At 35.8% G+C, this 25,721-nt stretch overlaps 2 protein-coding genes across 2 annotated transcripts in view; one reads left to right on the top strand and one right to left on the bottom strand.

Moving 5' to 3' along the window:
- LOC109085447 (atrial natriuretic peptide receptor 1-like) overlaps window positions 1–25,721 on the top strand; it is a 1,054,061-nt gene that overhangs the window by 409,113 nt on the left and 619,227 nt on the right. The window lies entirely within an intron of this gene.
- The window catches only part of LOC109111440 (glucocorticoid-induced transcript 1 protein-like), a 36,445-nt gene that overhangs the window by 7,898 nt on the left and 2,826 nt on the right, over window positions 1–25,721 (bottom strand). The window contains exons 2-3 of the mRNA XM_042744768.1: window positions 8,343–8,494; window positions 170–259 (exon numbers count right to left, since the gene is read on the bottom strand). Coding sequence (XP_042600702.1) covers window positions 170–259; window positions 8,343–8,494 — 242 coding nt within the window. The remainder of the gene's footprint in view (window positions 1–169; window positions 260–8,342; window positions 8,495–25,721) is intronic.

The following is a 25,721-nucleotide window of genomic DNA, read 5'->3' on the forward strand; positions in this document are numbered from 1 at the left end:
CAGTGAGAGCTCTGTTAATAGCTGTTAGTGTGATTGCACTCTCTTGTTCTCCAAACCCAAGGGGAAAAACTACACAGCTGTGTGTGCAGGACACACTCTGTATAGTGTTTCACTGTTAAAAGGGAGTGTGTTTTCTGCTGTGGGCGTAAGTGCATGTGTGTGTGTGTACCTCTTTAAGATGGTCAGAGCTGCCCCAGGACGCCGAGCGCTGGTGTGTGTTCCCTTTCCCTTCGCTCTCGTCACTCCAACATCCAGGAGTCTGAAACACAAAGCACATGCCTTGTGACTTTTTTTGAGGAGTTTAGATTTTCTTTATATAAAGCTAATTGTAATTAATATGGACTAACTTTATTTTATAGTTAATTTTTTTATTATCAAGGCTTTATTTATTTTAGTAAAAATAGTGAAATATTATTACAATTTAAAATACGCATTTTCTATGTGAATATATTTTAAAATGTAATTTATTCCTGTGATGCAAAGCTGAATTTTCGGCATCATTACTCCAGTCTTCAGTCACATGACGCAAACAGCTGCTTTATATTTTTTGTGCAATTGTTTTGTGTATTCTTTGATGAATAGAAGTTCATCTGAAATAGAAATCTTTTGTAACATTAGAAATGCTCTTACTGTCACCTCAATTTCAATTTCAAATATCCTTGCTGAATAAAAATAATTGACTATTAGTACTCCCTATTTACTTTTCTTTATATATCATGTTTACCTTCGGCGGTCCCACGGGAAAGTTTCGTCAGATTTAATTAACTTCAAGGGAAATCTTTGTCCCCTAAGTGTAGCTAAGTAAACACGGACACACACTGATAAATCACATTCCTATGCATCCTCCTCCTGACCCACTATTTCACACCAAGGTCACTCACAAAAGATGCATTGTTCCAGCAACAAACAGTTCCTTAATAAACGGTCATCTACATTCCTTCAAAAACAACACTCTCAGTTACTATAGTAAAGTCTGCAGGCACACGTGGATATGATGTTCGCACCCAGGTATGTGATATGTTTAGTCAGTCCAACATGCAGCACACACACTGTATAAATGTATAAGAGCACACGAGAGAGGCCCTGAACACAAACCAATGTATTTAGCAGCTTATTATTCAAAAGAGGTCTATACTAAAAATAAGCCGATGTCCACTATATTTTCCTATTTTAATTGTAAATGTTGACTGTACAATTGAGTTTGAGCACAATGTGTACTGTTCATGCAGAGTAGCTATAAAGCTTGCTTTTACTCATTTTAAGCGATTTAAGAGCTAACAGGCTTGAGTGATCAAACTACATTTCCCATCATTCTTTACAGCATCATAAGAATAATAAACATATATTGCATATAAAGCATCAAATACATGTCTAATGCGCACCCTTGGTTCATAATTCTCTAGCACTAAATAGCTACTTTGCCACTGGTGAAAAAGCGAGAGAAATAGCTCAATGTGTTTTAATTTTATTCTAATCAATGCAGTTTTACATGTACATAATGTAATTGTGACGTGCAAAGTTGTAAACAGATTATTAGCGGAATTAATAATCAATAAAAAATGTTTCTTTAGCAGCAAATGAATGCCGTTTTGTGTCAGATAAAATGTAATATGTATATAAAAAGAATACTGATATTAAATAGAAATAGAATAAAATAAAATAGAAATAATTAAAACATTAAGAGAACAATAAAAAGAAGTATGGTGAGTCTCAATAGCTCTGTTAAACAGCAAGACTTTCTTTGTGATAGTTTGGAGGGTTTTTTTAAGGGCTCCCTGTAGACCAATAGATGCGGTCAAAGTGTGTATGTGGACCTTGTGAAAAAGGAAATATATTTTCTAGAGAAAGATGAAAATAACTTTTAAGCATAGACCTATCTTGCCTCTGTGGGACTACTGCTGTGGTCAGAGGTGGATTCAGGCCTGTGAAAGCCCCGCGTTCATCAGCCAAACAGACGTCATGCTTCAAAGCCTGGCCTTTGGAAACAGATCGACACTAGAAGGCCAAAGACAGAGCCTTTGAAAACCTTTCTTTTCTTTAAGTTCTTTTAAAGGACTTTAAACACAGTGTTATTTTAGTATCACTGATATACTAAAGTATATATTTTTCTATATTTTTAATAAGATTTTATTTTTATATGTTCTGTATTAATTTTTTTGAGCATGTTTGGGATGCTCTGGATCGGCGTATACGACAGTGTGTTCCAGTTCCTGCCAACATCAAGCAACTTCACACAGCCATTGAAGAGGAGTGGACTAACATTCCACAGGCCACAATCAACAACCTGATCAGCTCTATGTGAAGGAGATGTGTTGCACTGCATGAGGCAAATGGTGGTCACACCAGATACTGACTGGTTTTCAGACCCCCCGGACCTCTCAATACAGTAAAACTGCACATTTTAGAGTAGCCTTTTATTGTGGCCAGCCTAAGGCACACTTGTGCAATAATCAATGCTGTCTAATCAGCATCTTGATATGCCACACCTGTGACGTGGATGGACTAACACAGATTTAGACAGATTTGTAAACAATATTTGAAAGAAATAGGCCTTTTGTGTACAAAGAAAAAGTTCAGCTCATGAAAATGGCGGCAAAAACAAAAGTGTTGCGTTTATAATTTTGTTCAGTGTATGAAACCAGAGTTATTTATATCACTTATAATCATGTTTTTTTTTGTTAACCATAATAACTGTTTAATACTAATTGTCTGAAACACAAATACAAAATTTAAAGCTGAAAGTTTTTTTTTTTTTTTTTCATTCTGGACGAGGGGGAACTGAAGAAAACAATGAGATATATAAAATGAAAGTAGGGCTGGTCCGAATACCATTTTTTGAGCTTCGAAGCTTCGGTAGTAATCAACACCGAATATTCGAAGCTTCGGAGGGAGGGGCTGAACATATTCTTCTCTCTAATAAAGTCAGGAATCTATGTGTGTCTGTCTGTTTGCATTTGTATTATGTCGAGAACCGTTCATTCAATCGACTTCACATGTGGCGGGTGTGTTGCTGAGGGCCCAAGGGAGTGCAGTCATGTTTGGTGCAATATGGACATGCCACACATTCAGAATTAATAAACTTTTAATAACTACAGAACAACACGAGCCAGAAGCGGCGCGCATCACGTGGGCAGGGCTTATATGCTCCAAGAACGGACACTGCACTGCACTAGTGATACAAAACACACAGGTCTGTTAAAAGCAATACTTTTAATATAGACAAATTATTAGGCTGGGCTACTGGTGGTGCTGATAACGGAGCTCTTTGGAATGCAATACAAATGCGTCAGTTGCTTTGGTAACGCAAGTGTAATATAAACAGTGATATGAACAATGATCAGATATTTCTGTTTTTGGGACTCCTTTTTTATATGATATTTACTTCGTTCAATAATAGAAAAAAGGACACAACTAAAAATAAAATAAACAGAAGGCAACGATGGGTATAATATCAATAAGCGCAAATGTTTCCTCCACAGACCAAACTGTCTCAGACATTTTTTCTTTTTTATATTGAACGTAGCGTAGCTGTTTAATTGGCTTATTGACAAAATAGCACGCTTCCGCTTATTTAGCCAGCTATGGAGAAACTGGTAGCCAGGCAACAGAGTGACAATTCTAATTCTAATTCTAAGATAGTTTTTCATTCTTTCTGAAGTTTGACAGCACCTAGTGACTAATAAGTTTTAACTATGCAAAACAACAGTGTGTATATGCAACAAAATCTCTCCTTGTGTGTTTGCAATAGAAAGAAAGCCATACGAGTTGGCGTAACATGACAGTAGAGTCAAAAATGGCACAGTTTTCTTATTTGGGTGAAATATCCCTTTAAGAAAAAGTGTAGGGATGCAGGTTTTCGGTTACTCTGAGCATAGAGCATCCCAAAGTCACCGCTGTTCACCTGATCTGACCGTGGTACTGCAGAGGAAAGCAGCACGAATCACTGTGACAAAGAGGACGAGGGGTTAAACCCAAGACACTGTTCAATAATGGAGTGGGAAAAAAATCAGAATCCCAACAGAGCTGTCGCCCTAATCTATAGTGCTTTTGTGCATGCATCAAACTTTAAAGACGAGCTAAAATGAGAGTCATTTGTAGTTCTGTGACACCGGTGAGTAATAAAAGGTGAGACTTGAGACGGCCTGTCCTGGTAACACCCACGCTCTGGCAAGTGAACAAAATTATCCAACGTTTTAAAACTGACTTATACAATGTATGTATAAAGAACATCTTGTAACCTTGCATGAAATTTCACACCAAGGAAATTTAGTAAGCACAAAAATACTTCAGTATCTTTACAGTATCTTGGTGTCAGTAAGCAGAGCGGAGCCGCAGAGAGTGTGTGGCCTCTGTTGCCACGCAGCAGTGAAAACAGGATGCGGCGGGTCATGTGACACGCTACAACTCCTCCGCTGCTCTCATGACCCCCAAGTCCAAATGGACCACAGCGGCTGACCTCCGACCTGCACGTGTTAAAGGAGCCATGCTCTGCTCTTCTGTAGCTTTATAGTCCTCTGATAATGTTACTCAAGATTTCTTGCACAAGAAACATTCACAATAAAGTTTTGCATACTCATTTTCCACCAGAAGACTGAAAGGTAAACATGCGGCCTTTGCATCTGTATCTTTAAGCTATTTATATTTTGAATGAACTTTTATTTTTAGATTCTGCATTTTTTTAAGTGCTTTTACCTTTTATCAAATATTTGAAAAATTTAGATTTATTTCGTTTCAGTTTTAACAATTTTAGCACTTCAACTTATTTTTAGCTAATTGCCAAGACACCTTTTCTAGTTTTCATTTGTTTTTTAGGTTTAAGTTTTTAATCTAAAATTTTTATTTCAGCTTTATTTAAACTAACAGAAATCATTTTAATAGTTTTAGTGAACAATAACAACACTGCATCTTAAAGTCTTAAAGGAACAGTCCAACAGTCCAGTTTCATTTTAACACAAATTAAATTTAAGAGCTATAACAGAGGGAAAGTTTGTGAATAATTGCTTAATTTTCAGTCTGTTCGTCACACAAAGCTATCATATGACTTAATATACACTCTTAAAAATAAAAGTTTTTTTTGGAGTGATGCCATTAAAGAGCTTTTCTGCTTTTTCTTTGTGTGAAGAGTATTCTTCCACTATAAAGAAACTTTTGTTCAATGGAAAGGTTCCATAAATGTTGAAGGTTCTTCAGAGAAATTAAAATGACAATAAATCCTGTTTAATAGTAGTTTTACAGTAATCACCACTTTTTATTGTACAGAACATGAAAGCTTTCTGCCTAAAATCTTCTTTGGTTTTGCACAGAATATGACAATATGTTTGGAATCACATGAAATTGAGTACATGGTGACAAAATGTTCATTTCTGGTGAACTATTCTTAAAAGCACAAATAAAGTTCCAACAGATTTTCATACATTAGGCTAATTCACACGGCACCATCAGACAAGACAGTTGTCAGATTACAGCATGTCACTTCTCAGACATTTTAAGACCCAACAAATGGAAACTCAACATGCTCAATCGCCCAAAACAATCACAGAGCAACGGCAACAAATGTAGAGAGAGGTAACACACCAACAACTGTGTCTGTTGGTCGTTGTCTGTCAGTGCGGTGTGGATGGGCCTACAGAACAAAGACATTCTGAACAGAAGCACGATGTAGGTGTCTTTCAATAACTGGGGTAACAGCGGAGGCCGGCAGACATGGGGAACGACATTCCAGCGGCATCTCGTCTTTCTGAACGGTTAATATGACACTCGCTGCATGCTGAAGCACACAATAAGAGGCACGGCAGAGTCATTACCTTTAGACACACTGCACTCCCGCAGGTGCCAAATCTCACCTTCAGTGTAGCAGCAGATGGTGGGTGGAACTGTGGGATTGTGGTGATTGTGTTCCGCCTCATACACCTGCTGACATTTGAGGGTAAATCAGCACCTGACCGTAGACCAGGTGTGCGTGAGGTACGGCATGTTCTCAGGAGGGACATGTCATAGTAATCGACTAGTCGAATAGGCTACTTGCTTTGTAACTAACACCTCAGATTGACTGAATACGCTTAACCTGCAATGACCTCAAACATGCAGACAATATGGACTGGCTGATGTCCAGGGACCTGTGTGATAAATGCTTGGGACAGTTGATGGCTTCATCACTGGCCTGATCGGTCACACTGCAAAGTTATCATTTGCACGTGTTTCTACATCATGGCAGTTTGAACAATCAAACAATTTTAAACCATTTAGGTACACGACCACATGAAAGAGAACTAAATCCGGTACTTTCATGTCTTATCTTTTCTTAAGTCTGAAAACCACCGACAACACGCAAACACTGAACTGAGTTCTCCTTCATGTGTTACACAAAATGATGTCAAAATACCCGCCTTGGTTAGTATTCTCATAAAGACAGTCAGTTTTTTCTTAACTGAACGTATACTTTTGAGAATGAAAACCTGTATCTAGTGTTAGGTTAACCCGAGTTACATAATCAGATTACTTTTTCAAGTAACTAGTATTGTAATGCATTCCTTTTTACTTTACAAAAAATACTTAAAATAAACATAACATTTTAACATATTAAAAATAAAAATTATCGCTGAAGAGTGTTGAACTTTATTCTCCTGCATCCTATTCTTCATGCAATCCAGAATGGTTTGAGCTGTGCCCTCTACTATATAGACATGAATTTACATTTCCGCAAAAGTAACGTAATGTATTACTTTCCATTAAAATTAACTAAGTAACATAAATAGTTACTTTTTTATGGAATAACAATATTATAATGCATTACTTTTAAAAATAACTTTCCCCAACACTGTGTGTATCAGTATATTAGATCTGTGCAGTAGGTCTTAAAGTGACAGCAGCCTAACATACCTGCTGCTGTCTGTCCTTAATGTTGATCAAACAACAAAAAGACAAAAAAAGAGAAAGAGAAAAATTCTCACTGCTATTGACTAAATAACTTTTGTAACCTTTTAATAAGGATAATATACATTTAATTCATATTCATTGAGGTGACTCTACTGATTCAACTGTGAGTCTTATGTGTGCTTTCTGTGATGCAGTTAGGATGCTGCCTTAGAAGAGAGTAGAAAGCAAGGCAGCTCATGTTCAATAATTTTCCATTGAATTACTCAACCTCCATTAGTTACAACTGCTGACCATTACAGCCTCTGATGATGCATTACAGTCTCGGAGTGATTTCTGCAATTCAGCTGTGGGTCAAATACCAGAGCCCATGTGTAAGTTGTGAAAGTGCTGGTTACCAGTCTGTGGTTAATGGTTTATTAAGTGCCAATAACTTTTTCATGCCAAATGCTAAAGGTAACTACAGTTTACAACTCTATACTGCTTTGAAAGTTCCCACAACTTTAGACCAATGAAGGATTTGAAAATAATTTATATACAATATATTACTTTAAAATAGTAAGGGACAGCCTGCACCAGCGGAAACCTCTTTTGATATTAAAATACACTGTTAGCATTTGCTAAAAACATGCAGTGAAAAAATAGCATTGAAAAGATGTGGACAAAGTTATTTTTGTGGCTGATCTTATTGCATATGTAGATGTTTCCCCTTTAAAAGCAAAATGTATGAGAGGAGAGTATTTAAATAAATCATGCAGCGTGATTTACAAAGTTTTACTGATTTGCTGGTATTTGCACCATAATTTAATGACAAAAAGCATGACTTAACCCATTTTGTGATTGACGCCCGTAGTAAAAAATAAATTGAAATTAATTTATTTCATACTAAGTATGCTACAAATACATTTACATGTTTATGTACTTAACAAAAATACCATGTAATTGTACTTTTTGTATACTAAACTGGTATACTTAAAGTCTGCTAAATTGGAACAACTAATTGTACGCTTAATGTATTTTATTTGCGCAAAAGTCCCACTAAAGATGAACTGAAGTATATTTGATTGTGCTAAAGTGGAACTATTGCAAGTGTATCTTGCATTATTCAAAGATCAAACAATCCTAATTAATAGTGACATTAAAACATATTCTAGGCTTAATATTAAGAAATGTGCATTGTGTATTTTAATTATATTACTTGGTAGATTGTGTTGGTCATTATTAAAATAATCTGGCTGTAGATCAGTAGATCACTGGACCCTTTACATTTCTTATTTTCACAGTGAACGCCAAAAAGAGAACATCAGTTGGTATCAGCTTACAGAAATCTCAGTTACACAGCAAACACGCAAAAACCCAGAAGAATGATGGACCTATAAATGCTGTCAAGCTAACGTTTGCAAACACACCTGAACACACAGGCTTTGAAGCCAGAGGGTAGATTTTGAACAGAGGGTGACATTGCCTACCTGTGTGGACTTGTCTTTCATGCACGAGGGGCTGTGCAGGTGGGTTTCACGTGGCCACTGCCCTATCAGGTAGGGCCCGGTGATAGCACCCAGAGAGGAAGTCCGTGTGATAGCACCTGTGCTCCGCACCTGTTGCGACTTTGACCTCTCAACTACCATAAGGAACAAACAGAAAGAGAAACAGACGGGTGATGAGCAGATGGACTGGGGTGGTGGCAGCTTAAAGTTATTTCCCCATAAAATACTGAAACGCATAAAATGCACACGTAAATACTACACATCCTCAGAATCAACTAGTGGGTTTCATGAACTGTTTGCTGAAACCATGTCCAACTCAAAATGGTCTTGGATTAATTTGTTCACTGATCTCTTTGCCATGAGTCCTGGGCTTGCCTTTGGCAGAAAGGATAACCACTGGTTCTGCCTTAAAATTTCTAAACTATAAAAGTATACTAAAAGGGATACTGTTGTTAAAAAAAAAGGAAAAAGGGAGGAGAAAAGTGCATTTAATTGTATTGATATGCCCTTGTAGCATACTTCAAATCTTAAAATATATCTATAACAAACTGTACTTTCAGGTTATATAATATCAGTAAAATAAAAATCACTTTCATGTAGACATTTAAAAATAAATGTCTAGTTCATTTTTTTTTATTTTGAAGTACATTTTAAATCATGTTTTAATGATCTTATTATTCTTTAAAGAAGTATACTTATTGTTGTGTTGACTATCATGCCAAGAACATGTAAACAGTTATAACTAAATAAATATAAATATAAATATAATTTAATTTAAATAAACATAAATGTGCTGAATTACAACATCATTACAAATGTATAATTGCAAACATTTTTAACGTAACATTTTAAGTACAAGTTTCAATAGAAATAAAAATAAATTACACTTGTTTAGATCACCATAAAACCCAGCAGTACACTTTAATCATATTTCAAAGACAATATAAGTAATTATAAATTTACATAGAAATATGCAATTAGTTCCTACAAGCACACATTTACATAATACATTTTCATTTAACTGCAATTAACATGCAATTAAGAGTCCAAAAGTGTTCAGTTTGTACTTTTTTTTTTAGGAATGCATCAGGTTTTTGTCCATAAAATAAAAGTCACTGGGATTCAATGAAGTTTAGGATACTAAGTTTCATTATATGGGCAAAAACTAGAGGTCGATTGTGGATTTTTGCGATAGCTAGGTTGGACCACACTGGCCAAAACCGATTAATCAACAGATAGCTTTTAAAACGGATACTGAACAGAAACTAAAATAGTGATCTACTATTTGAAAAAAAAAAAAAAAAAAAAAAGTATTGAACTATACTTTGCAATCAATAAAAATATTAATATTAAATATAGCTGCAAGCAGCGATTACCGGGGTTCAAGCACTTGAAGGCCTTCATGGCTTCTATGCTGTCAAGGGTCTCCGCCAAAGTGAAATGTATGGCTGACACCAGAACGCATCCATGATTGAGAATATGATGACACACACAGAGTTATGAAAAGGTTGAACTATATAACTTAACACATATTCTATTACTTAATACAGACTAAGCATGCACACGCACACACACACACACACACATTATGTCGATATATATATATTGTAGATATACATATCTGAAATAACTTACATGCTATAAAATGCTTACTGGAAGCGTCCTATTTATAATATTTTTTTCAGGTTTAAATTTTACTACAATGTGGCATAATTGTCAAAACTGATATGTCTGCTTAAATGAAGTGGTAAACTTTGACTAAATGTGATTTTCTGAATGTCAGTACCTAATAAAACCCATAGACAGTAAAAGAAATGGACACAGCGACCCCATTGGAACTCAATTGAGACAAGTGAAGCCCGTTTTTAGCGATTTTTAGCACTTCCGTTTCTGACGCGCAGACTCAAACTAAGCTTGATGACGTCAGCAACCTGTCTGACAGATGTAAATCTTCTAGTAGCTGTGCGTGCAAACTGCCATCGTTAACCTTGCAGAGACGGAGAGTTTGAGCGGGGAGTTCTTTGGCGTGAGTGAGCAGGAGTAAGTATTTTGATTAATTATTTTGTATAGTATTTTAAAAATGTAACGCCAGTACGCCATATCTCTTGACGTCTCCCCCGATTGCCTGCGAGCTTCTCCTCCTGTCTGTACGGTAATTTCTCTACTGTGCGACAGAGAGTCGAGTGGTTATGACGCAATCGTTAGCCTATTTTTACAAAAACTGTTTCTACGGGGCCATAATGTAACATAGAAGGTAATGGAGCCCTTTATACATTGTCGTGTATCTTTAGAAATAAATAATGGAGTCTTTAAACGCCTCAGATGTAAAGTTATTCGCTGTCAAAGTGACGCAAAAATGAATGGGAGTCAATGGGATGCTAACGCAAGTGAAGTTCTGCTACAAGATGGCGGCACGCGGCCGACTTCAACTTCCGGTCGACTTCCTTGCCCCCTGATAAAACCTGAGAAAAGAACTATGTAAGTTAATAGAATGAGCCAATGAGTGATCCTTTGTTGCCATCTAGTGGTTTTATTTGAATTTACAGGGAATACAGCATAGACCTGTTTTTTACCTTCACCAAACTCAGTGATCTGTATGGATCACAGATCATCTATGATCCGTTGCACCCCTAACCTTTAGCATTATAATGATTTCACCTAGGGCTGCACGATAAATCGTAACGAAGCGATTAGACAGTTGTGATTGTCATGCATATCTTTCACTGAAGCACGGTTCTGTGATCAGTAGTAAATCTCCATCCGAAGGCCAGAGGGCGCTCTCGAGTGGAAACACCAAATACGCCTTGCAGAAGAAATCCAGGAAATCCCTATAGTGGTTGCTGAATAAACAGAAGATATAATTCCTTTCATTGATTCAACTTGACTAATAAACACACGACTATGGCAATATATGGTTTATCTGAGTTTGTCTTATTATAATTTTCATTATAATAAAGTATATAATAATGCAGTGCTAATCGACATAGACTTTATTTATCACTGCTTAGAATACTATGAAATATTGTGTGCCTTATTCTTTGTAAGAAGCCACATCATCTCACAGAAGGATTTATTTCAAACACTCGACTGACGTTATATGAAGTGCAGTGTTTCCCATACATTGATTTATTTGTGGCGGCCCGCACAATATCAAAACTGACCGCCACATATAGATTTTCCAAAAGGCTTTGATTTCGTTGAATAAACATGAGCACTGCACATTTCAAAATCGAAACCCAGTTTTTATATCACTGTATTTGTGAAGGAATCTGACTGTCTTCAGAAAATTTTGGATGTCATTTTTATTTCATCTTGCATATAATGTCTGATAAAGCAGCGTTTTTGAGCTGAGCGCTGCTTTGTGTAAAGCCGTTACCGAGGAAACTGCTATCTCTCCTACTCTACAAGCTCCTCTTGCTGGCAGAGAATGAATTTGCATATATATGCAATAGGCTGCCACTAATAGAGTGTAAGTCTGTGAGAAACACTAAAGTGAGTTTGGAGTAAAAACATGTTATTAAATGTGGTATTTTCACATGCTTTAAGATGGAGCAGCATTTACTACACAGAGTCATAGTTCACTTAGAAAGGCTACGCACAGCTGTCATTATACCGATTTCATCGATTTCACAAGTTTTCGCGTAGCTTGTCAGAAAACTATGGCTCTGTGTACTAAATTCTGCTCCATCTGAAAGCAGGTGATGGAGATTTACTACTAATCACAGAACCGGCTTTACTGATGAGATGTGCATGACAATCGCATTCGATTAATCGTGCAGCCCTAATTTCACCCGCACCAGACAGAAACCCCTTTCCTACTGCAAGTTGGTCCCAGAAAATTGCCAGATTGCCTTCTGTGTGAATGCAAACACGTCCCGGGATTGATTCCGGGATCGATCCCAGGTTGGGAACCTAGTAACATTGCAAAAAAACTATGTCCAAACTGTAATGAAGCAGAGCTCAGTTAGCTGCACGTCGTGCCAAACATCCCAAACATCAGCTTGAGATCAGTTTTTGAGATTGACCTTTTTAGAGACCGCCGATCAAACATCCCAAATCGATTATTGGCCAATTGTGATCGGTAGCCGATCAATTGGAGCACCTTTTATGTCTTAAAATGTTGTCTAGAAAATTACTATGTAATCAATATCTTATCAGCCCACTCAGCTCATAGCTCATCTACTGTAGAGGTAGATGGGCTATAGATGTGTGTTAACTTGTTTGCGCTTGGTGTTTAAGCAGAACATCAATCATTGACGCACCTGATGAAAATACCTCATGTACATCCCTCAGCCCACAAAGATGGAGGAATCAGACGAACTGGGTCAAGGGCACGCAAACTTATCTAATCAGTGACAGTCAGAGCGTGACACTTTCCTACAGCAGAAATTACAATATTTACACCTCTCTATGGCACTATGAATACATCATCAGATCCATGGATCACCTTTATGGCTTTCAGAAGACAAACTCAGATATCTGTGTACATAAGGCAGCTGCAGGCAAACTGCACATGTTTTTATGAAAACTAAGGACTTGGAAAGTAAAAGCTGTTAAGTTCAAGAGGAATGTAGAAGTTTTAAGCCCTGCTGAAAAGATATATTAAAATTCACCAATACACATATTAGTTGACATTTCTAACAGTGGTTAAATGACTAGGTGACCATCAAGACCAATCTCCATTAGTGGCCGACCGATATATTTATTGCCTAGGCCGAAATATCAGCCGATATTTGGCATTTTTCAAATATCGGCATTGGCCGATAAGTTTCACTGCTTGGCTGATGTGTTCGAGGCAGGACTTTTATTTTGATGGTGCTGAGAAAGGCAGCGTCTGAGCGCACACAGCTCACATTCTCCCTCATGTTCGCTGCTGTCATTAACAATTCTGTCTAAAACGGATAGAAGTCTGTCTAATAATCAGATAGAACGCTTAAACAAAGGAATTAATGTTTACAAAAAGTATTATAACAATAGCTTTTATATTATTAGTAATAGAAAGACAAACATTATAATACTTTCTTGTTTGCTGGCAGCATTAAGCAAATACGTATTTATATCATTTAAACAAATCTTTGAATGGCTAATAAATATTTAATTTCACAAACCTTGTAAACTTAGTCGAATCCAGCTGTGAGATCTTGTGAAGTGTGCCTTTTTATCCAGCATTATCACGTGTTTTCTGTGTGACGGTCGGTCCGTGTGAATTGAATGCTTTAAACTTTGAACTCGTGATTTCAAATTATGCAGCACTTTTTGCATTTGCCCACCGTCATATTCATGTTATTTTCACTGTGTGCTGTATGTAAAATGAGTGTTACCCTGGCTTTATTTAAAAATATGATTCCCAATGAACACAAACTTCCCATAATACTGAGTGCCCTGTTGGTTACAGTGTGTACTTCCTTTTTAATTAGATTTTTATTAAATATTTATTTGTGAAAAATACTTTGTCATCTAAAGTATGTTTATTTTACACATTTATTTTTTTAATCCAAATGATTTCAAATTTCTTAATTATTAATTTAAAAAAAAAAAAAAAAAAAAAAAAAATTATATATATATATATATATATATATATATATATATATATATATATATATATATATATATATATATATATATATATATATATATATCAGCTATCTATCCCTGCTTTCCAAGATATCGGCATCGGCTGTCAAAAAAACAATATCGGTCGACCACTAATCTCCATCAACTTGATTGTCAAAAGTATTTACATGCTGGACCACCATCTAGACTAACACTAACCAGCATAATCCAGCCTGGACAAGCATGAATCCAGACCAACTGGTGAACTGTGTCCTTTGAGCTGTTGACCTGCAACTTCTAGTTCTGTGAATCATCTCAAAAAGCAATTACAATAACCATGTAACTGACTAGTCAGTTGGTGACTAGTCAGTCATCCTGTCTCATTCCCATGAACCATATTCACTTATAAAATTTGCAATTTTGATGGTTAACAACATGGCTATGCTGGCCCATCAGTTAGACTAGCACAAGACAGGCTGAAACACCATGGGAATTCAGGATTAATTAATCCAACTGGTTAACTTTGCATCCTTGACCTGTTGGCCAGTTCTAGTCTGGTGAATTCATGGTGAATTTCATTATGTTTATTTGCTTCTGTTCAACCCCACTACTAGTAAACTCCCTAGTCAACCACACTAGCCAAGTAATTAGTTGTGTTGGATGACTAGGCTAGTTGGCTGTCCTATCAACCAGCTTCACTAGCACCTTGACCTTCTAGTTTGGTAAATCAGACCAAAAGAGCGATTTTGCATTTTATCATTTATGTGCTTCTGTACAACTACACTAATATACTAGTCAGTTGTTGGAGGACCAGTGAGATAATCTATCCCATCCCTATCAACCAGATTCAATACCATAGTCTGGCTGGTCAGCAGCTTGGCTTTGTTTCCTGTGAACATTTGACCTGCAACTTCTAGTCTGGTGAATCATCATCGCAAAAAGCAATTTTGAAATTTGTCTGATTTATAGATCTGTCTGCCATGATACACATACTACTTCACCAACCACGTAACTGGTTGTTGGATGACTAATCAGCCACCCTGTCCCATTCCCATCATTCATATTCACTGTTAAAATTTAGAATTTTAATGGGCAACAGAGCATGGCTATGTTTGTCTACCAGCCAGACTAGCATAAGCCAGTCTGGACAAGCATGGAATTTCAGAATAAATCGAGGCCAACTGGTGAACTTTTTATCCTTGAGCTGTTAGCAAGTTCTAGTCTGGTGAATCATCTTGAATTTCATCATGTTTGTTTGCTGCTGTCCAACACCACTACTTGTAAACTCCAGTATCCTTTCATCCTTTCATTTATCGAAATGAACGATAAATCCAGACCAATAGGTGAACTTTTTATCCCTGACCTTTTAGCATGTTCTAGTCTGATGAATCATTGTGAATTTCATAATGTTTTTTTGCTTCTGTTCAACTCCACTACTAGTAAACTCACTCGTCGACTACACTATCCAGCTTCACTAGCAGTTTGACCAGCTACTTCTAGTCCAGTGAAGCATCACAAAAGAACAATTTTGCACTTTATCAGATAACTGGTTCTGTATGACCCCACTAGTACAACTAACTAGTCAACTATACTAACTAAATAGTTGGTTGTTGGGTGACTAGTTGGCCATCCTGTACCATTCCCATCAACCATGTTTACTATTAGCATTTTGAATTTTGATAGTTACCAGCCCACCAGCTAGACTGGCAAAAGACAGGCTGGACCAGGAAGGAAATTCACGATAAATCCAGACCAACTGGTGAACTTTGTATCCTTGACCTGTTTGCAAATTCTAGTCTGGTGAATCATCTTAAATTTCGTCATTTTTGTTTGCTTCAGCCCAACCCCACTACTAGAAAACTCCCTAGTCAACCAAGTAGTTGGCTGCTGGATGACTAGTTGGCTGTCCTATCAGTTTGCTGTCCCATCTCAAAAGAACATTTGGCTTTTAACCATTTCTATACAACCAACACTGATAAACTAGTCAGTTGCTGGAGGAATAGTTGGCCAGCTTGTCCCAAACTAGCAAAGTTTAGCTGATCAACTTGACTAACACTAACCAGCATATGAATCCAGAACAACAGGTACGATCTTCATTCTTGACCGGTTGAACAGCAACTTCCAGTCTGGTCCTCTCAAAAGAGCAATTTAGCATCTTATATCACACTTATGTGCATCTATGCAACCTCTAACTGCACACTGAAAATGACTTTTGACAGAAAGTATGTTAAAGAGAGAAGTCAGTACATTAAATGTGCGATTACGCGGTGACCCGAGCCGACTGCTTATTTTACAGCTACAGTGTCGGTTCACACAATAGGCTGTTTTAAGCCAGATGACACCTCACTTAGTTGCAGGTTGCCAAAAGCTGTTCACACCTCCCTCAATTATATTATCATCGCCCATGTGTTTGCATGGTGTGAAGCCCACATCAGACAAGCAAAGCGAGCATCAAGTGAAACCAACAGAGACAGTAAAAAAGAAACTGAGAGGAGAATAAAGGAGATGAGAGTAAATGAGTAAATGTCAGAGCAAGCGGGCAAAACATACACCACGTGTTCTCAGGTGTAAATAATTAGATCTAAGGTACTAAGCAGGATTCACAGAATGAGATTACCATTAAAAGACAAACGTGTGTATGAGAGACGCTTTTGCTATGGTGATAAACAGAGTCATTCGGAGCAAAGCTAATGGATTCCAGAAGAACATATTTAGACTTGGCCCTTATCTCACTGTGTGCTTTTTAGGAAGTACCTAACTAGAGACTGAGTCACTGGAAAATGTATGTTAACTCCTTATGAAGTCCCGTTGAGCTACAAAATAAAGGGATTTCAACAGCAAACTGAATATGTTTAGTAACTTTAAAACCAGTAATTGTCACAAAGTGCATTGTTATAAAGACGACGTTCATTCAGAAAATCATATTCCAAGGCCTTTTAACTTCTTCCAGTAGTAACTCATAAATATAATGGTTTTGGACCTGCAGTTCATATGTTATGAATTGATCTGATTTTCATGACATGCATTCATTTAAATGTACATTAAAGGAAATTTTAGGTTATCATTGGTGAAAGGAATATTAACCTGACAAACAAGAGTGCATTGACAATTATACACTTACAGTAGAAGAAATGCTAAAAATGTTTGCTTTTATACAAATATTGCTCAAAATGTTATATGTATTTAACTAATATCATATACAGTAATGTAATAATGTTTATTAATGGTATTAATTTACAGTACTATAAAGTGTTATCAGTCATGTTATTACTGAGTACTTATGAAAAGATGAAATATCTCTCTATTCATGTAATATGAAAAGCTAAGGAGAGGGAGTGAATGACAGATAGCAGGTTAAGTAAGTTGTAAAACAAGCTTATGCTGATTTACTGTATCAACGTTTGGCTCTGACATCTGGACTCAAGCCAGATATAGCAGTGAATTCACAAGATCTGTTATACATATAAAAACAACCTCACTGCAGACTGTGTTAACAGAGGAATTGGTCCGTAAAAAGCATTAAACATGTGAATTATCAAGTTTAATGTTCAATGTTCAAATGATATTCAGTGATGTTCAAAACAGTATGACATCAAATTTATTGATTACTGTAGCCTGACAGCTATACAAAACTACTACAAGTTGCTACAACAAACAAAATGCTTATTGAAACAGGAAGTTGAGGTGAAATAGGTCTGTCTTTTTAGCCTTTGGTTTATGGCCGAAAAACTTGGCTTGCTAGTAAGTGGCACTTTACTGTACAAAGATGTTGAATTTGATGCTTTTAATTGTTTTCAATGTGCATTTTCTAGGAACATTCAGGATCATTTTAAAGGGATAGTTGACCCAGAAATTAAATTTATGTCATTCGAAACCTAAATGTGTTTATTTCTCATTAGATTTTATATTAGTGCATGACCCTCAACAACCTAAAAAGACTCATTTGTACTACACCGAGGCTTTGTGCCATATTTCAACATGCTGTAGCATGTATGCTAACTGCTATGCCACAGCTTTCACCTGTAATTACTGTTAAAAACTGTTTTTAAATCAAACTGTGCAATGCATTAGAAATGCACACTATAAAGCCTAAAGCTTGAAGCAGCCAGATTTGTGTGGCCCTCAGCATTAATTCACTAAAACAAATGCTTATTCTTATCCCACACTAGCTATGCTTATTTGCATGTCAAGCTGGTATTGTTAAACACGAGGTGGCCGAGGTTGACTTGGCGTGTGGTTTGCCTTGCCCAAATGTTGCTCAGTGAGTGTGGAAGGCATTTGCTCATGGAGGCCTGGCACTGGACTGCTTCCTCTCGGCCTGTTTTACAGTTTCCTGAGAGCAGATGGAAAGAGGCAGGGCAGGTTTATGCCAAGAAGTGTTTCAGGAGAGCACACTGACACCCCCACAGCAGGACAGGGCCGACAGATTGAGAGATGGAAAGAGAAATATCTTCACGTCATCTTTCGCTCTGACTGCTTTAGAGCTGCAACTAACTGACAAGTTTCTAACCAAAGAATCTATTATTTCTTTGATTATTCAAAGAAAGGTTTTTTTTTAGCAATTCCACTTAAATTCATAATATACAGGTGCATCTCAATAAATTAGAATGTCGTGGAAAAGTTCATTTATTTCAGTAATTCAACTCAAATTGTGAAACTCATGTATTAAATCAATTCAATGCACACAGACTGAAGTAGTTTAAGTCTTCGGTTCTTTTAATTGTGATGATTTTGGCTCACATTTAACAAAAACCCACCATCTCAACAAATTAGAATTCTTCATAAGACCAATAAAAAATAAAAAAATAAAAATTTAGTGAATTGTTGGCCTTCTGGAAAGTATGTTCATTTACTGTACATGTACTCAATACTTGGTAGGGGCTCCTTTTGCTTTAATTACTGCTTCAATTCAGCGTGGCATGGAGGAGATCAGTTTGTGGCACTGCTGAGGTGGTATGGAAGCCCAGGTTTCTTTGACAGTGGCCTTCAGCTTATCTGCATTTTTTGGTCTCTTGTTTTGGTCTCTTGTTGTTGATGCTTCTGACGTTGTTTGTGGTTCAGGAGTGGCTCAACAAGAGGAATACGACAATTGTAGCCAAATTCCTTGACACGTCTGTGTGTGGTGGCTCTTGATGCCTTGACCCCAGCCTCAGTCCATTCCTTGTGAAGTTCACTCAAATTCTTGAATCAATTTTGCTTAACAATCCTCATAAGGCTGCGGTTATCTCGGTTGGTTGTGCATCTTTTTCTTCCACACTTTTTCCTTCCACTCAACTTTTTGTTAACATGCTTGGATACAGCACTCTGTGAACAGGCAGCTTCTTTGTCATTGAATGTTTGTGGCCTTGTGAAGGGTGTCAATGGTTGCTTCTGGACAAGTGTTAGATCAGCAGTCTTCCCCATGATTGTGTAGCCTAGTGAACCAAACTGAGAGACCATTTTGAAGGCTCAGGAAACCTTTGCAGGTGTTTTGAGTTGATTAGCTGATTGGCTGATTGTCACCATATTCTAATTTGTTGAGATAGTAAATTGGTGGGTTTTTGTTAAATGTGAGCCAAAATCATCACAATTAAAAGAACCAAAGACTTAAACTACTTCAGTCTGTGTGCACTGAATTTATTTAATACATGAATTTCACAATTTGAGTTGAATTACTGAAATTAACTTTTCCACGACATTCTAATTTATTGAGATGCACCTGTATATATATATATATATATATATATATATATATATATATATATATATATAAATTTGGCTGTTTTACTCACCCCCAAGGCATCCTAGGTGTACATGACTTTCTTCTTTCAGACGAATCCAGTCGGAGTTATATAAAAAACTGTCTTTGATCTTTCAAGCTTTATCATTGCAGTCAACGGGTGTTGCATTGCTTCAATCCAAAAGAAGTTAAATAAAAAGCGAACATCCATAAAAAAAAGTGTCTCACATGGCTCCTGGGGGTGAACAAAGGCCTCATTGTGTTTTTGTAAGAAAAATATCCATATTTAAAATGTAATAATCACTTGAATCTAGCTTGCGCTCACTGTTGAAAATGAAGCAGTTCCGGGGGAATTACGTACGATGTCAGCTTTGTGCATGTGCTGCTCAGAAGTGACGCACACGGAAACACAGCGGAGAAATCAAAACAAAACAATGGTCACTTTTTAGAAGTACAAAACAAGGATTTGTAAAGAAGAATGTAGAAGATTTTTGATATAAGCCAAGAGGAGACTGGTTTTCCTTTGCTAAAGTAAGGAAACTTTGCTTCTTTTGATCCTGTAATCAAACGTTGGTTTTCATGAGACTCACCAGCGCATGCACAACACCGACCTCATACGTCATGCTCCGGGAACTACTTCTGTGTACAACTGTTGGCGCAAGCTACATTAAAGTGATTATTACATTTTGAATATGGATATTTTTCTTCTTTCAGTAAAACTGTAAAAACTTTCCCCATCAGGTCATGGTTTACATGTCTTTTTGCTGTGAAAACTTTAATAATTTTTACAAAGTAAATATATGAATAACTCATATTTTTAGTACTGTTCCAAGATGATCCGAAGCAACTAAGGTTTACTTAATTATACATAAATCGTTTTTGAAAAATCATGTAATATGTTATTATCAAATATGATCCATCATTTGAGGAATGTTTATTTGTTCATCTCTCAATCACCAATGCATTGCATTGTATTATGTTTTGCCTCCTATAATAAAAAAACAACAGCTTTGATCATAAAACAAAGGACATAAATATCCTACTAAGACATTTTTTTGTGAAATATATAAGTGGCAACTGATATTTATGATTCCATGTAAGCAGTCTGCTATACTTTTATAAAAACTGATTTATTCATTACAATTTACAAGCTATCAAAATGTAATCTCATTTTAGTTCATTTTAATATCAGCAACTGCACCAAATTGCATATTCTAGCTCAGTTTTTTCCCTTTTTTATTATGAGCTCCATATTCTCCTATATGAGCTTTAAAAGCCTGATGTATCAAATATGATACTCAACAAAAACACTTTTTAAAAGATATTTAAAAATATTTTAAACGTTTAATAAACTGTTCCATTTATTTTTTTCTGACTATAATTTTATGTTTTACAGGGTTAAAATAAAGTGATGTCACAGCACAGTCTTTTGTGTTGTTGATTATTGTGATTATGAATTATTATCAGCTTTATCCATTAGCCGTGCTGTTTCTGAAAGCTGTGAGTGATAAACGGAGCGGCACAGTAAATGCCGTTAGTAAATGTGTAAGAGGTGACATTCAGTAAAATACTGCACTTGCAAACCGAGAGAGAGCATGTGTGGGTGGACGAACACTGAAAGACCTTCTGTTGTTTTTCACACAATCACATTTTGACAAACATCATCTCAATACAGCCAGTTTGGCTCGGAGCTGTGGTCATATTAGATGAGGGACAGGTGGTTTAGCTCGCTGCACGGTGGGGAAATAAAACAAAGTAATTGCTTCGCTGCAGAATTGCAGCCTGCAGGTTATGATGTCTTCACATGTTTGGAATTCTTTTATGGCATTAATATGATTTAATGGGAATTGATGATCACTGCTCCTGGCATTGGCTCGTGATTGGGTTACTGTAGGTAAAGTGGGGTGAGCAAACTTTATTCAGCGGGATATAACGCATTAGTCTGACAGCCAAGGAAAAGGAAGTGTGAGCCACATCATGAACACTGAATATGTTGAAGTTTAAGGCTTTCAGAGGTAAATACAGTCCCTGTTGGGAGTCGATTTGCAAAACACAGGCGCTATTGTACGACATCCATCAGCACAGTCGGAGTGCTGTTGGGCTGAGCAAAGCGTTTCACGCAAGGAAACAAAAATGAAGCGCGAGGCAGGGGGACATGCAAATGTGAACTTTTCCCCTCCAAACGCTCGAGTGTTCGCTGCTCTCAAACGAACTCACCCACGCTCGTCACATTTTAAATCACAACAACATCACCACAGTATTCAGACAATCCTCATTCACTTTTGGACTATAAAAATTTCAGATCATATAACCATTTAGGATTCCGCACTATTTCTTGGTCAGTCCAATAAGAATATAGGCGAAATTAACCATCCAAACTTTGTACAGACTGTCAGATTTTATTCTTCCACTGAAACTCAAGATGCTTGTTGGATTATCCCATATCATGCAAGAGAACATGAACATTAGGTTTTAAACAAAACTGCTCATTAAACTGTCATTAAAGCAAAAGTAAAAAAGTAGCAAAAGCAAATACTAAAACATCTTAAATCAAATTGTTATACTGATAATATAATTTGTATCTTATAGGTATTTTAAATGTCAAATATAGCAATATAATTGCAAATGATCACTTGTTATTTATAGATTTTTTTTTTTTTACTTTATATGACCTTATACAGTCAAACCAAAAATTATTCAGACACCAGATATAATTTTTATAATCACAAGTTTTTAATTATATATATATATATATATGTATATATATATATATATATATATATATATTTTTTTTTATATATATAAATAATTTTTTTTTTTTTTTTTTTTTTTACTAGTGAATAAATTTTGGTTTGACTGTATATTATACATATTGTGGGTATGCATTACCCACTGAATATTGTTCATAATGTAAGGTCTACAAAAACTTTTTATTTTTTTTTGGTGGCAATTAAAGCACTGGAACAACTAATGTGTGGTACTGCATATGCAATACAAGATTATAGTCATTAGCAAAACTGAGTCAGAGCTTGCAGCTGGTGAGGGTTTTTTTTTTTTTTTTTTTTTTTTTTGCTAGAAGTGTTTTGCTACTATATTTCCATAAATGCTCTAACTAATGTAACAATGACAAATTGTGTATCTTAAGTGTCCAAATACCTTTTGTGGAAAATGTATTTCCATGTTTAAATATTTTCGTTTATATATATATATATATATATTCTCAAGCATAAAACAATTTAATACTTGAATTAAAATAATTTGTTGTTGCAGTGCCTTTGAAAAAACGTCATATATTAAAAACACAATGTAGGGTTTATGATTAAGGTTCTGCATATTTTTGCAAATATAATGACAAAATAATTCCATAAAGTCAACCATATCTCTACAATATGGTAGAACTGTGTAAAGCAGCTGTACTAAAATTAAATATGCTAAAAGTAGGAAACAAGTCTTTTCTGATGACACTGCATGCTTTATGGTGCAAAAACACTTATATTCTAGAAATAGCCTTTATTTAATAATTAATGCAAATAAGAAGTGAAGTCAGGGCAAGAGGCACATGTGGAAAAGCCTGAAGCAGAGATATTTCCAGACTGAACTACATATCGTAGATTAATGAATGCAATTAATCAGATATTGAACTACTATATATTACTATTATATTACTGATAATTTGATAGTACCTCAAAGCTAAAAGCTTTAAAATAAACACAAAGAAACACACCAGTATGTCTAAAACATGTATGGTGTTACATTTGTTACCTACTGTAAAGTTGTGCTGTTTAAATAATAATATTTCACATCACGATAAACACTCACTGTAAAGTAAAACGATGGCAAACACCCCTGTAAATGTTTGTGGGGTTTCTTATAATTTAAAGGAATTGTTCACCAAAAAAAAAAAAAAAGAAAAAAGTTAAATCTGCTAAAAATTTACTCTTTATCCTCAGGCCATCCAAGAAGTAGAGGAGTTTGTTTCTTCATCAGAACAGATTTGGAGAAGTTTAGCATTTCATCACTTGCTCACCAATGTATCCTCTGCAGTGAATGGGTGCCGTCAGAATGAGAGTCTAAACAGCTGATAAAAACATCATAATAATCCACAAGTAATCTACACAACTCCAGTCTATCAATTTGCATCTTGTGAAGCGAAAAGCTGCTGCGTTTCTAAGAAACAAATGCTGTTGCTTGTAAACAGTGCTTGATTTGTACATACTTCTCTCTTGACTCAGACAAGATGACTTTCTTAAAGAAGAAAGCAATATTTTGAATAGTGAACTTATATTTTGCCCAGAAGCAACAGTTTAAAAACATCTTATTGATGGATTTGTTTCTTACAAACAATAGCTTTTCACTTCAAAGATGTTAACTGATGGACTGGAGTGGCGTGGATTATTGTCATGTTTTTATCAGCTGTTTGGACTCTCATTCTGACGGCACCCATTCACTGCAGAGGAGTATGCACTACATATAATAAGTAACACATGATTATTAGCCTTTCTAGATAGTACTAGTCCTTTCTGGCACAGAAGGTCAACTTGGAAACTGATAAAAATAGATATTTTATGCACTGTAATCTATTTCAAATATGTCTAGCATATGTTGTAGAGGACAGAAGCGAGACAGAGTGTGTGTTTTGTCATAATAATGCTCGCTGCTCCGAGAGGGGTGTGTGTGTGTGATAACAGGCCTGAGTCAGACCGCTGCTACCTAACAGCACTCCAACACAAAGCCTGAGACAAAATACTGAACAAGACAAAAGCTTAAGCACAACAGAAGAAATTAACTCACCCAGTCTACACTCACGGTCCATTAAATGAATAGTGCTCAACACGAAACTGAATTATGAGAGCTCACAGACAGCATGTCTGAAACAAGAGTTACAGTTCTAAAAATATCTGTTCATTTAACTCACAGCAAAAGTCAAGAATTCAAGGCCACAAATCTTTGACGGCTTCTGTAATTACAAGAAACTACTGTAAATTAAAACCCCTTTTCTGTCAGTGGGTAGCTGACTTTGTGTCTCATGCAGTGTGATTCATTTTAACTGTGAAACTAAAATTATTTTGAAATTCTTGTGTAATTTTAAACATGCTTTTACGGGCTTTTATTAGGGATGGGTCACACTTTTTACTAGGCGCTTAGAGAGGTTGACTAGTTTATCCAGACTTTCAAAAGGTTTCAGTAGAAGTATAAAAAGTGTTTAAAGCTTTTAGAGCAGTCAACCTACTAATGAATTACTTAGCTAAATATTAAGATGCAATATGAAAAGAAGTGTTTAACACGAACAATTGTTTGTTGGATTGTAGGATTTTTTAAAAAACAATTTTCACTCAGAAATGTCTAGTAAATTTCACAAATAACTACAAAGATTCAATGTGAAATTTTGAAGTGACTTTCCCTAAATGTATACTTGTTTAACCTAAACTCCTGATGCTGAATAATTACAAATTAATAATAATGTCCCTATTATATCAACTTTGAGCAGTGCTACACATTATAAATTAATGAGTAAAATATTAAAAAATAAATATAAACTTAAACAATAAATATAAGATGAAAAAAATATATATATAATAATTTAATTATATAATAAATATAACACTTTTATCACTTAGAAATACATTAATAAGATAATATAAGTGTTCTGTGCACTGCATTAAAATCCAGAGAGAACTTCAAAGAGTAATTCAAACTTAAATGGTAGAGGAAGATTTTATTTTTTATGTTTTTTCCGGTGCCTGTCTTCTTTTAAAATTAGAAACAAAAATGTCTAAACCAAAGGAACTCAGAAAAGAAAGTTAGCTTTCTTGGCATATTAAGTTTAATGAAAGGCAAGCAAACATTTAAACCGAGTAACAGACATTAGATCTGCTTCCTGAATTTCTGTAATGATGAGAGCGTACTAATAATAAAAACAGATACACTCTCATCAGCCAAGAACAATCTTTCATAAAAACACTAATGATATTTCACATATTACTCATATTGCACTCATTAACGTGCCAATTAATGTTGTGATATTAGTCAATTAATAGGGTTGAAGTCTCTTGCCATATTTCTCTTGCAATTCAGAAATTACTTCACAA

This window comes from Cyprinus carpio, chromosome B19, assembly GCF_018340385.1.
Source record: "Cyprinus carpio isolate SPL01 chromosome B19, ASM1834038v1, whole genome shotgun sequence".
NCBI lineage: Eukaryota > Metazoa > Chordata > Actinopteri > Cypriniformes > Cyprinidae > Cyprinus > Cyprinus carpio.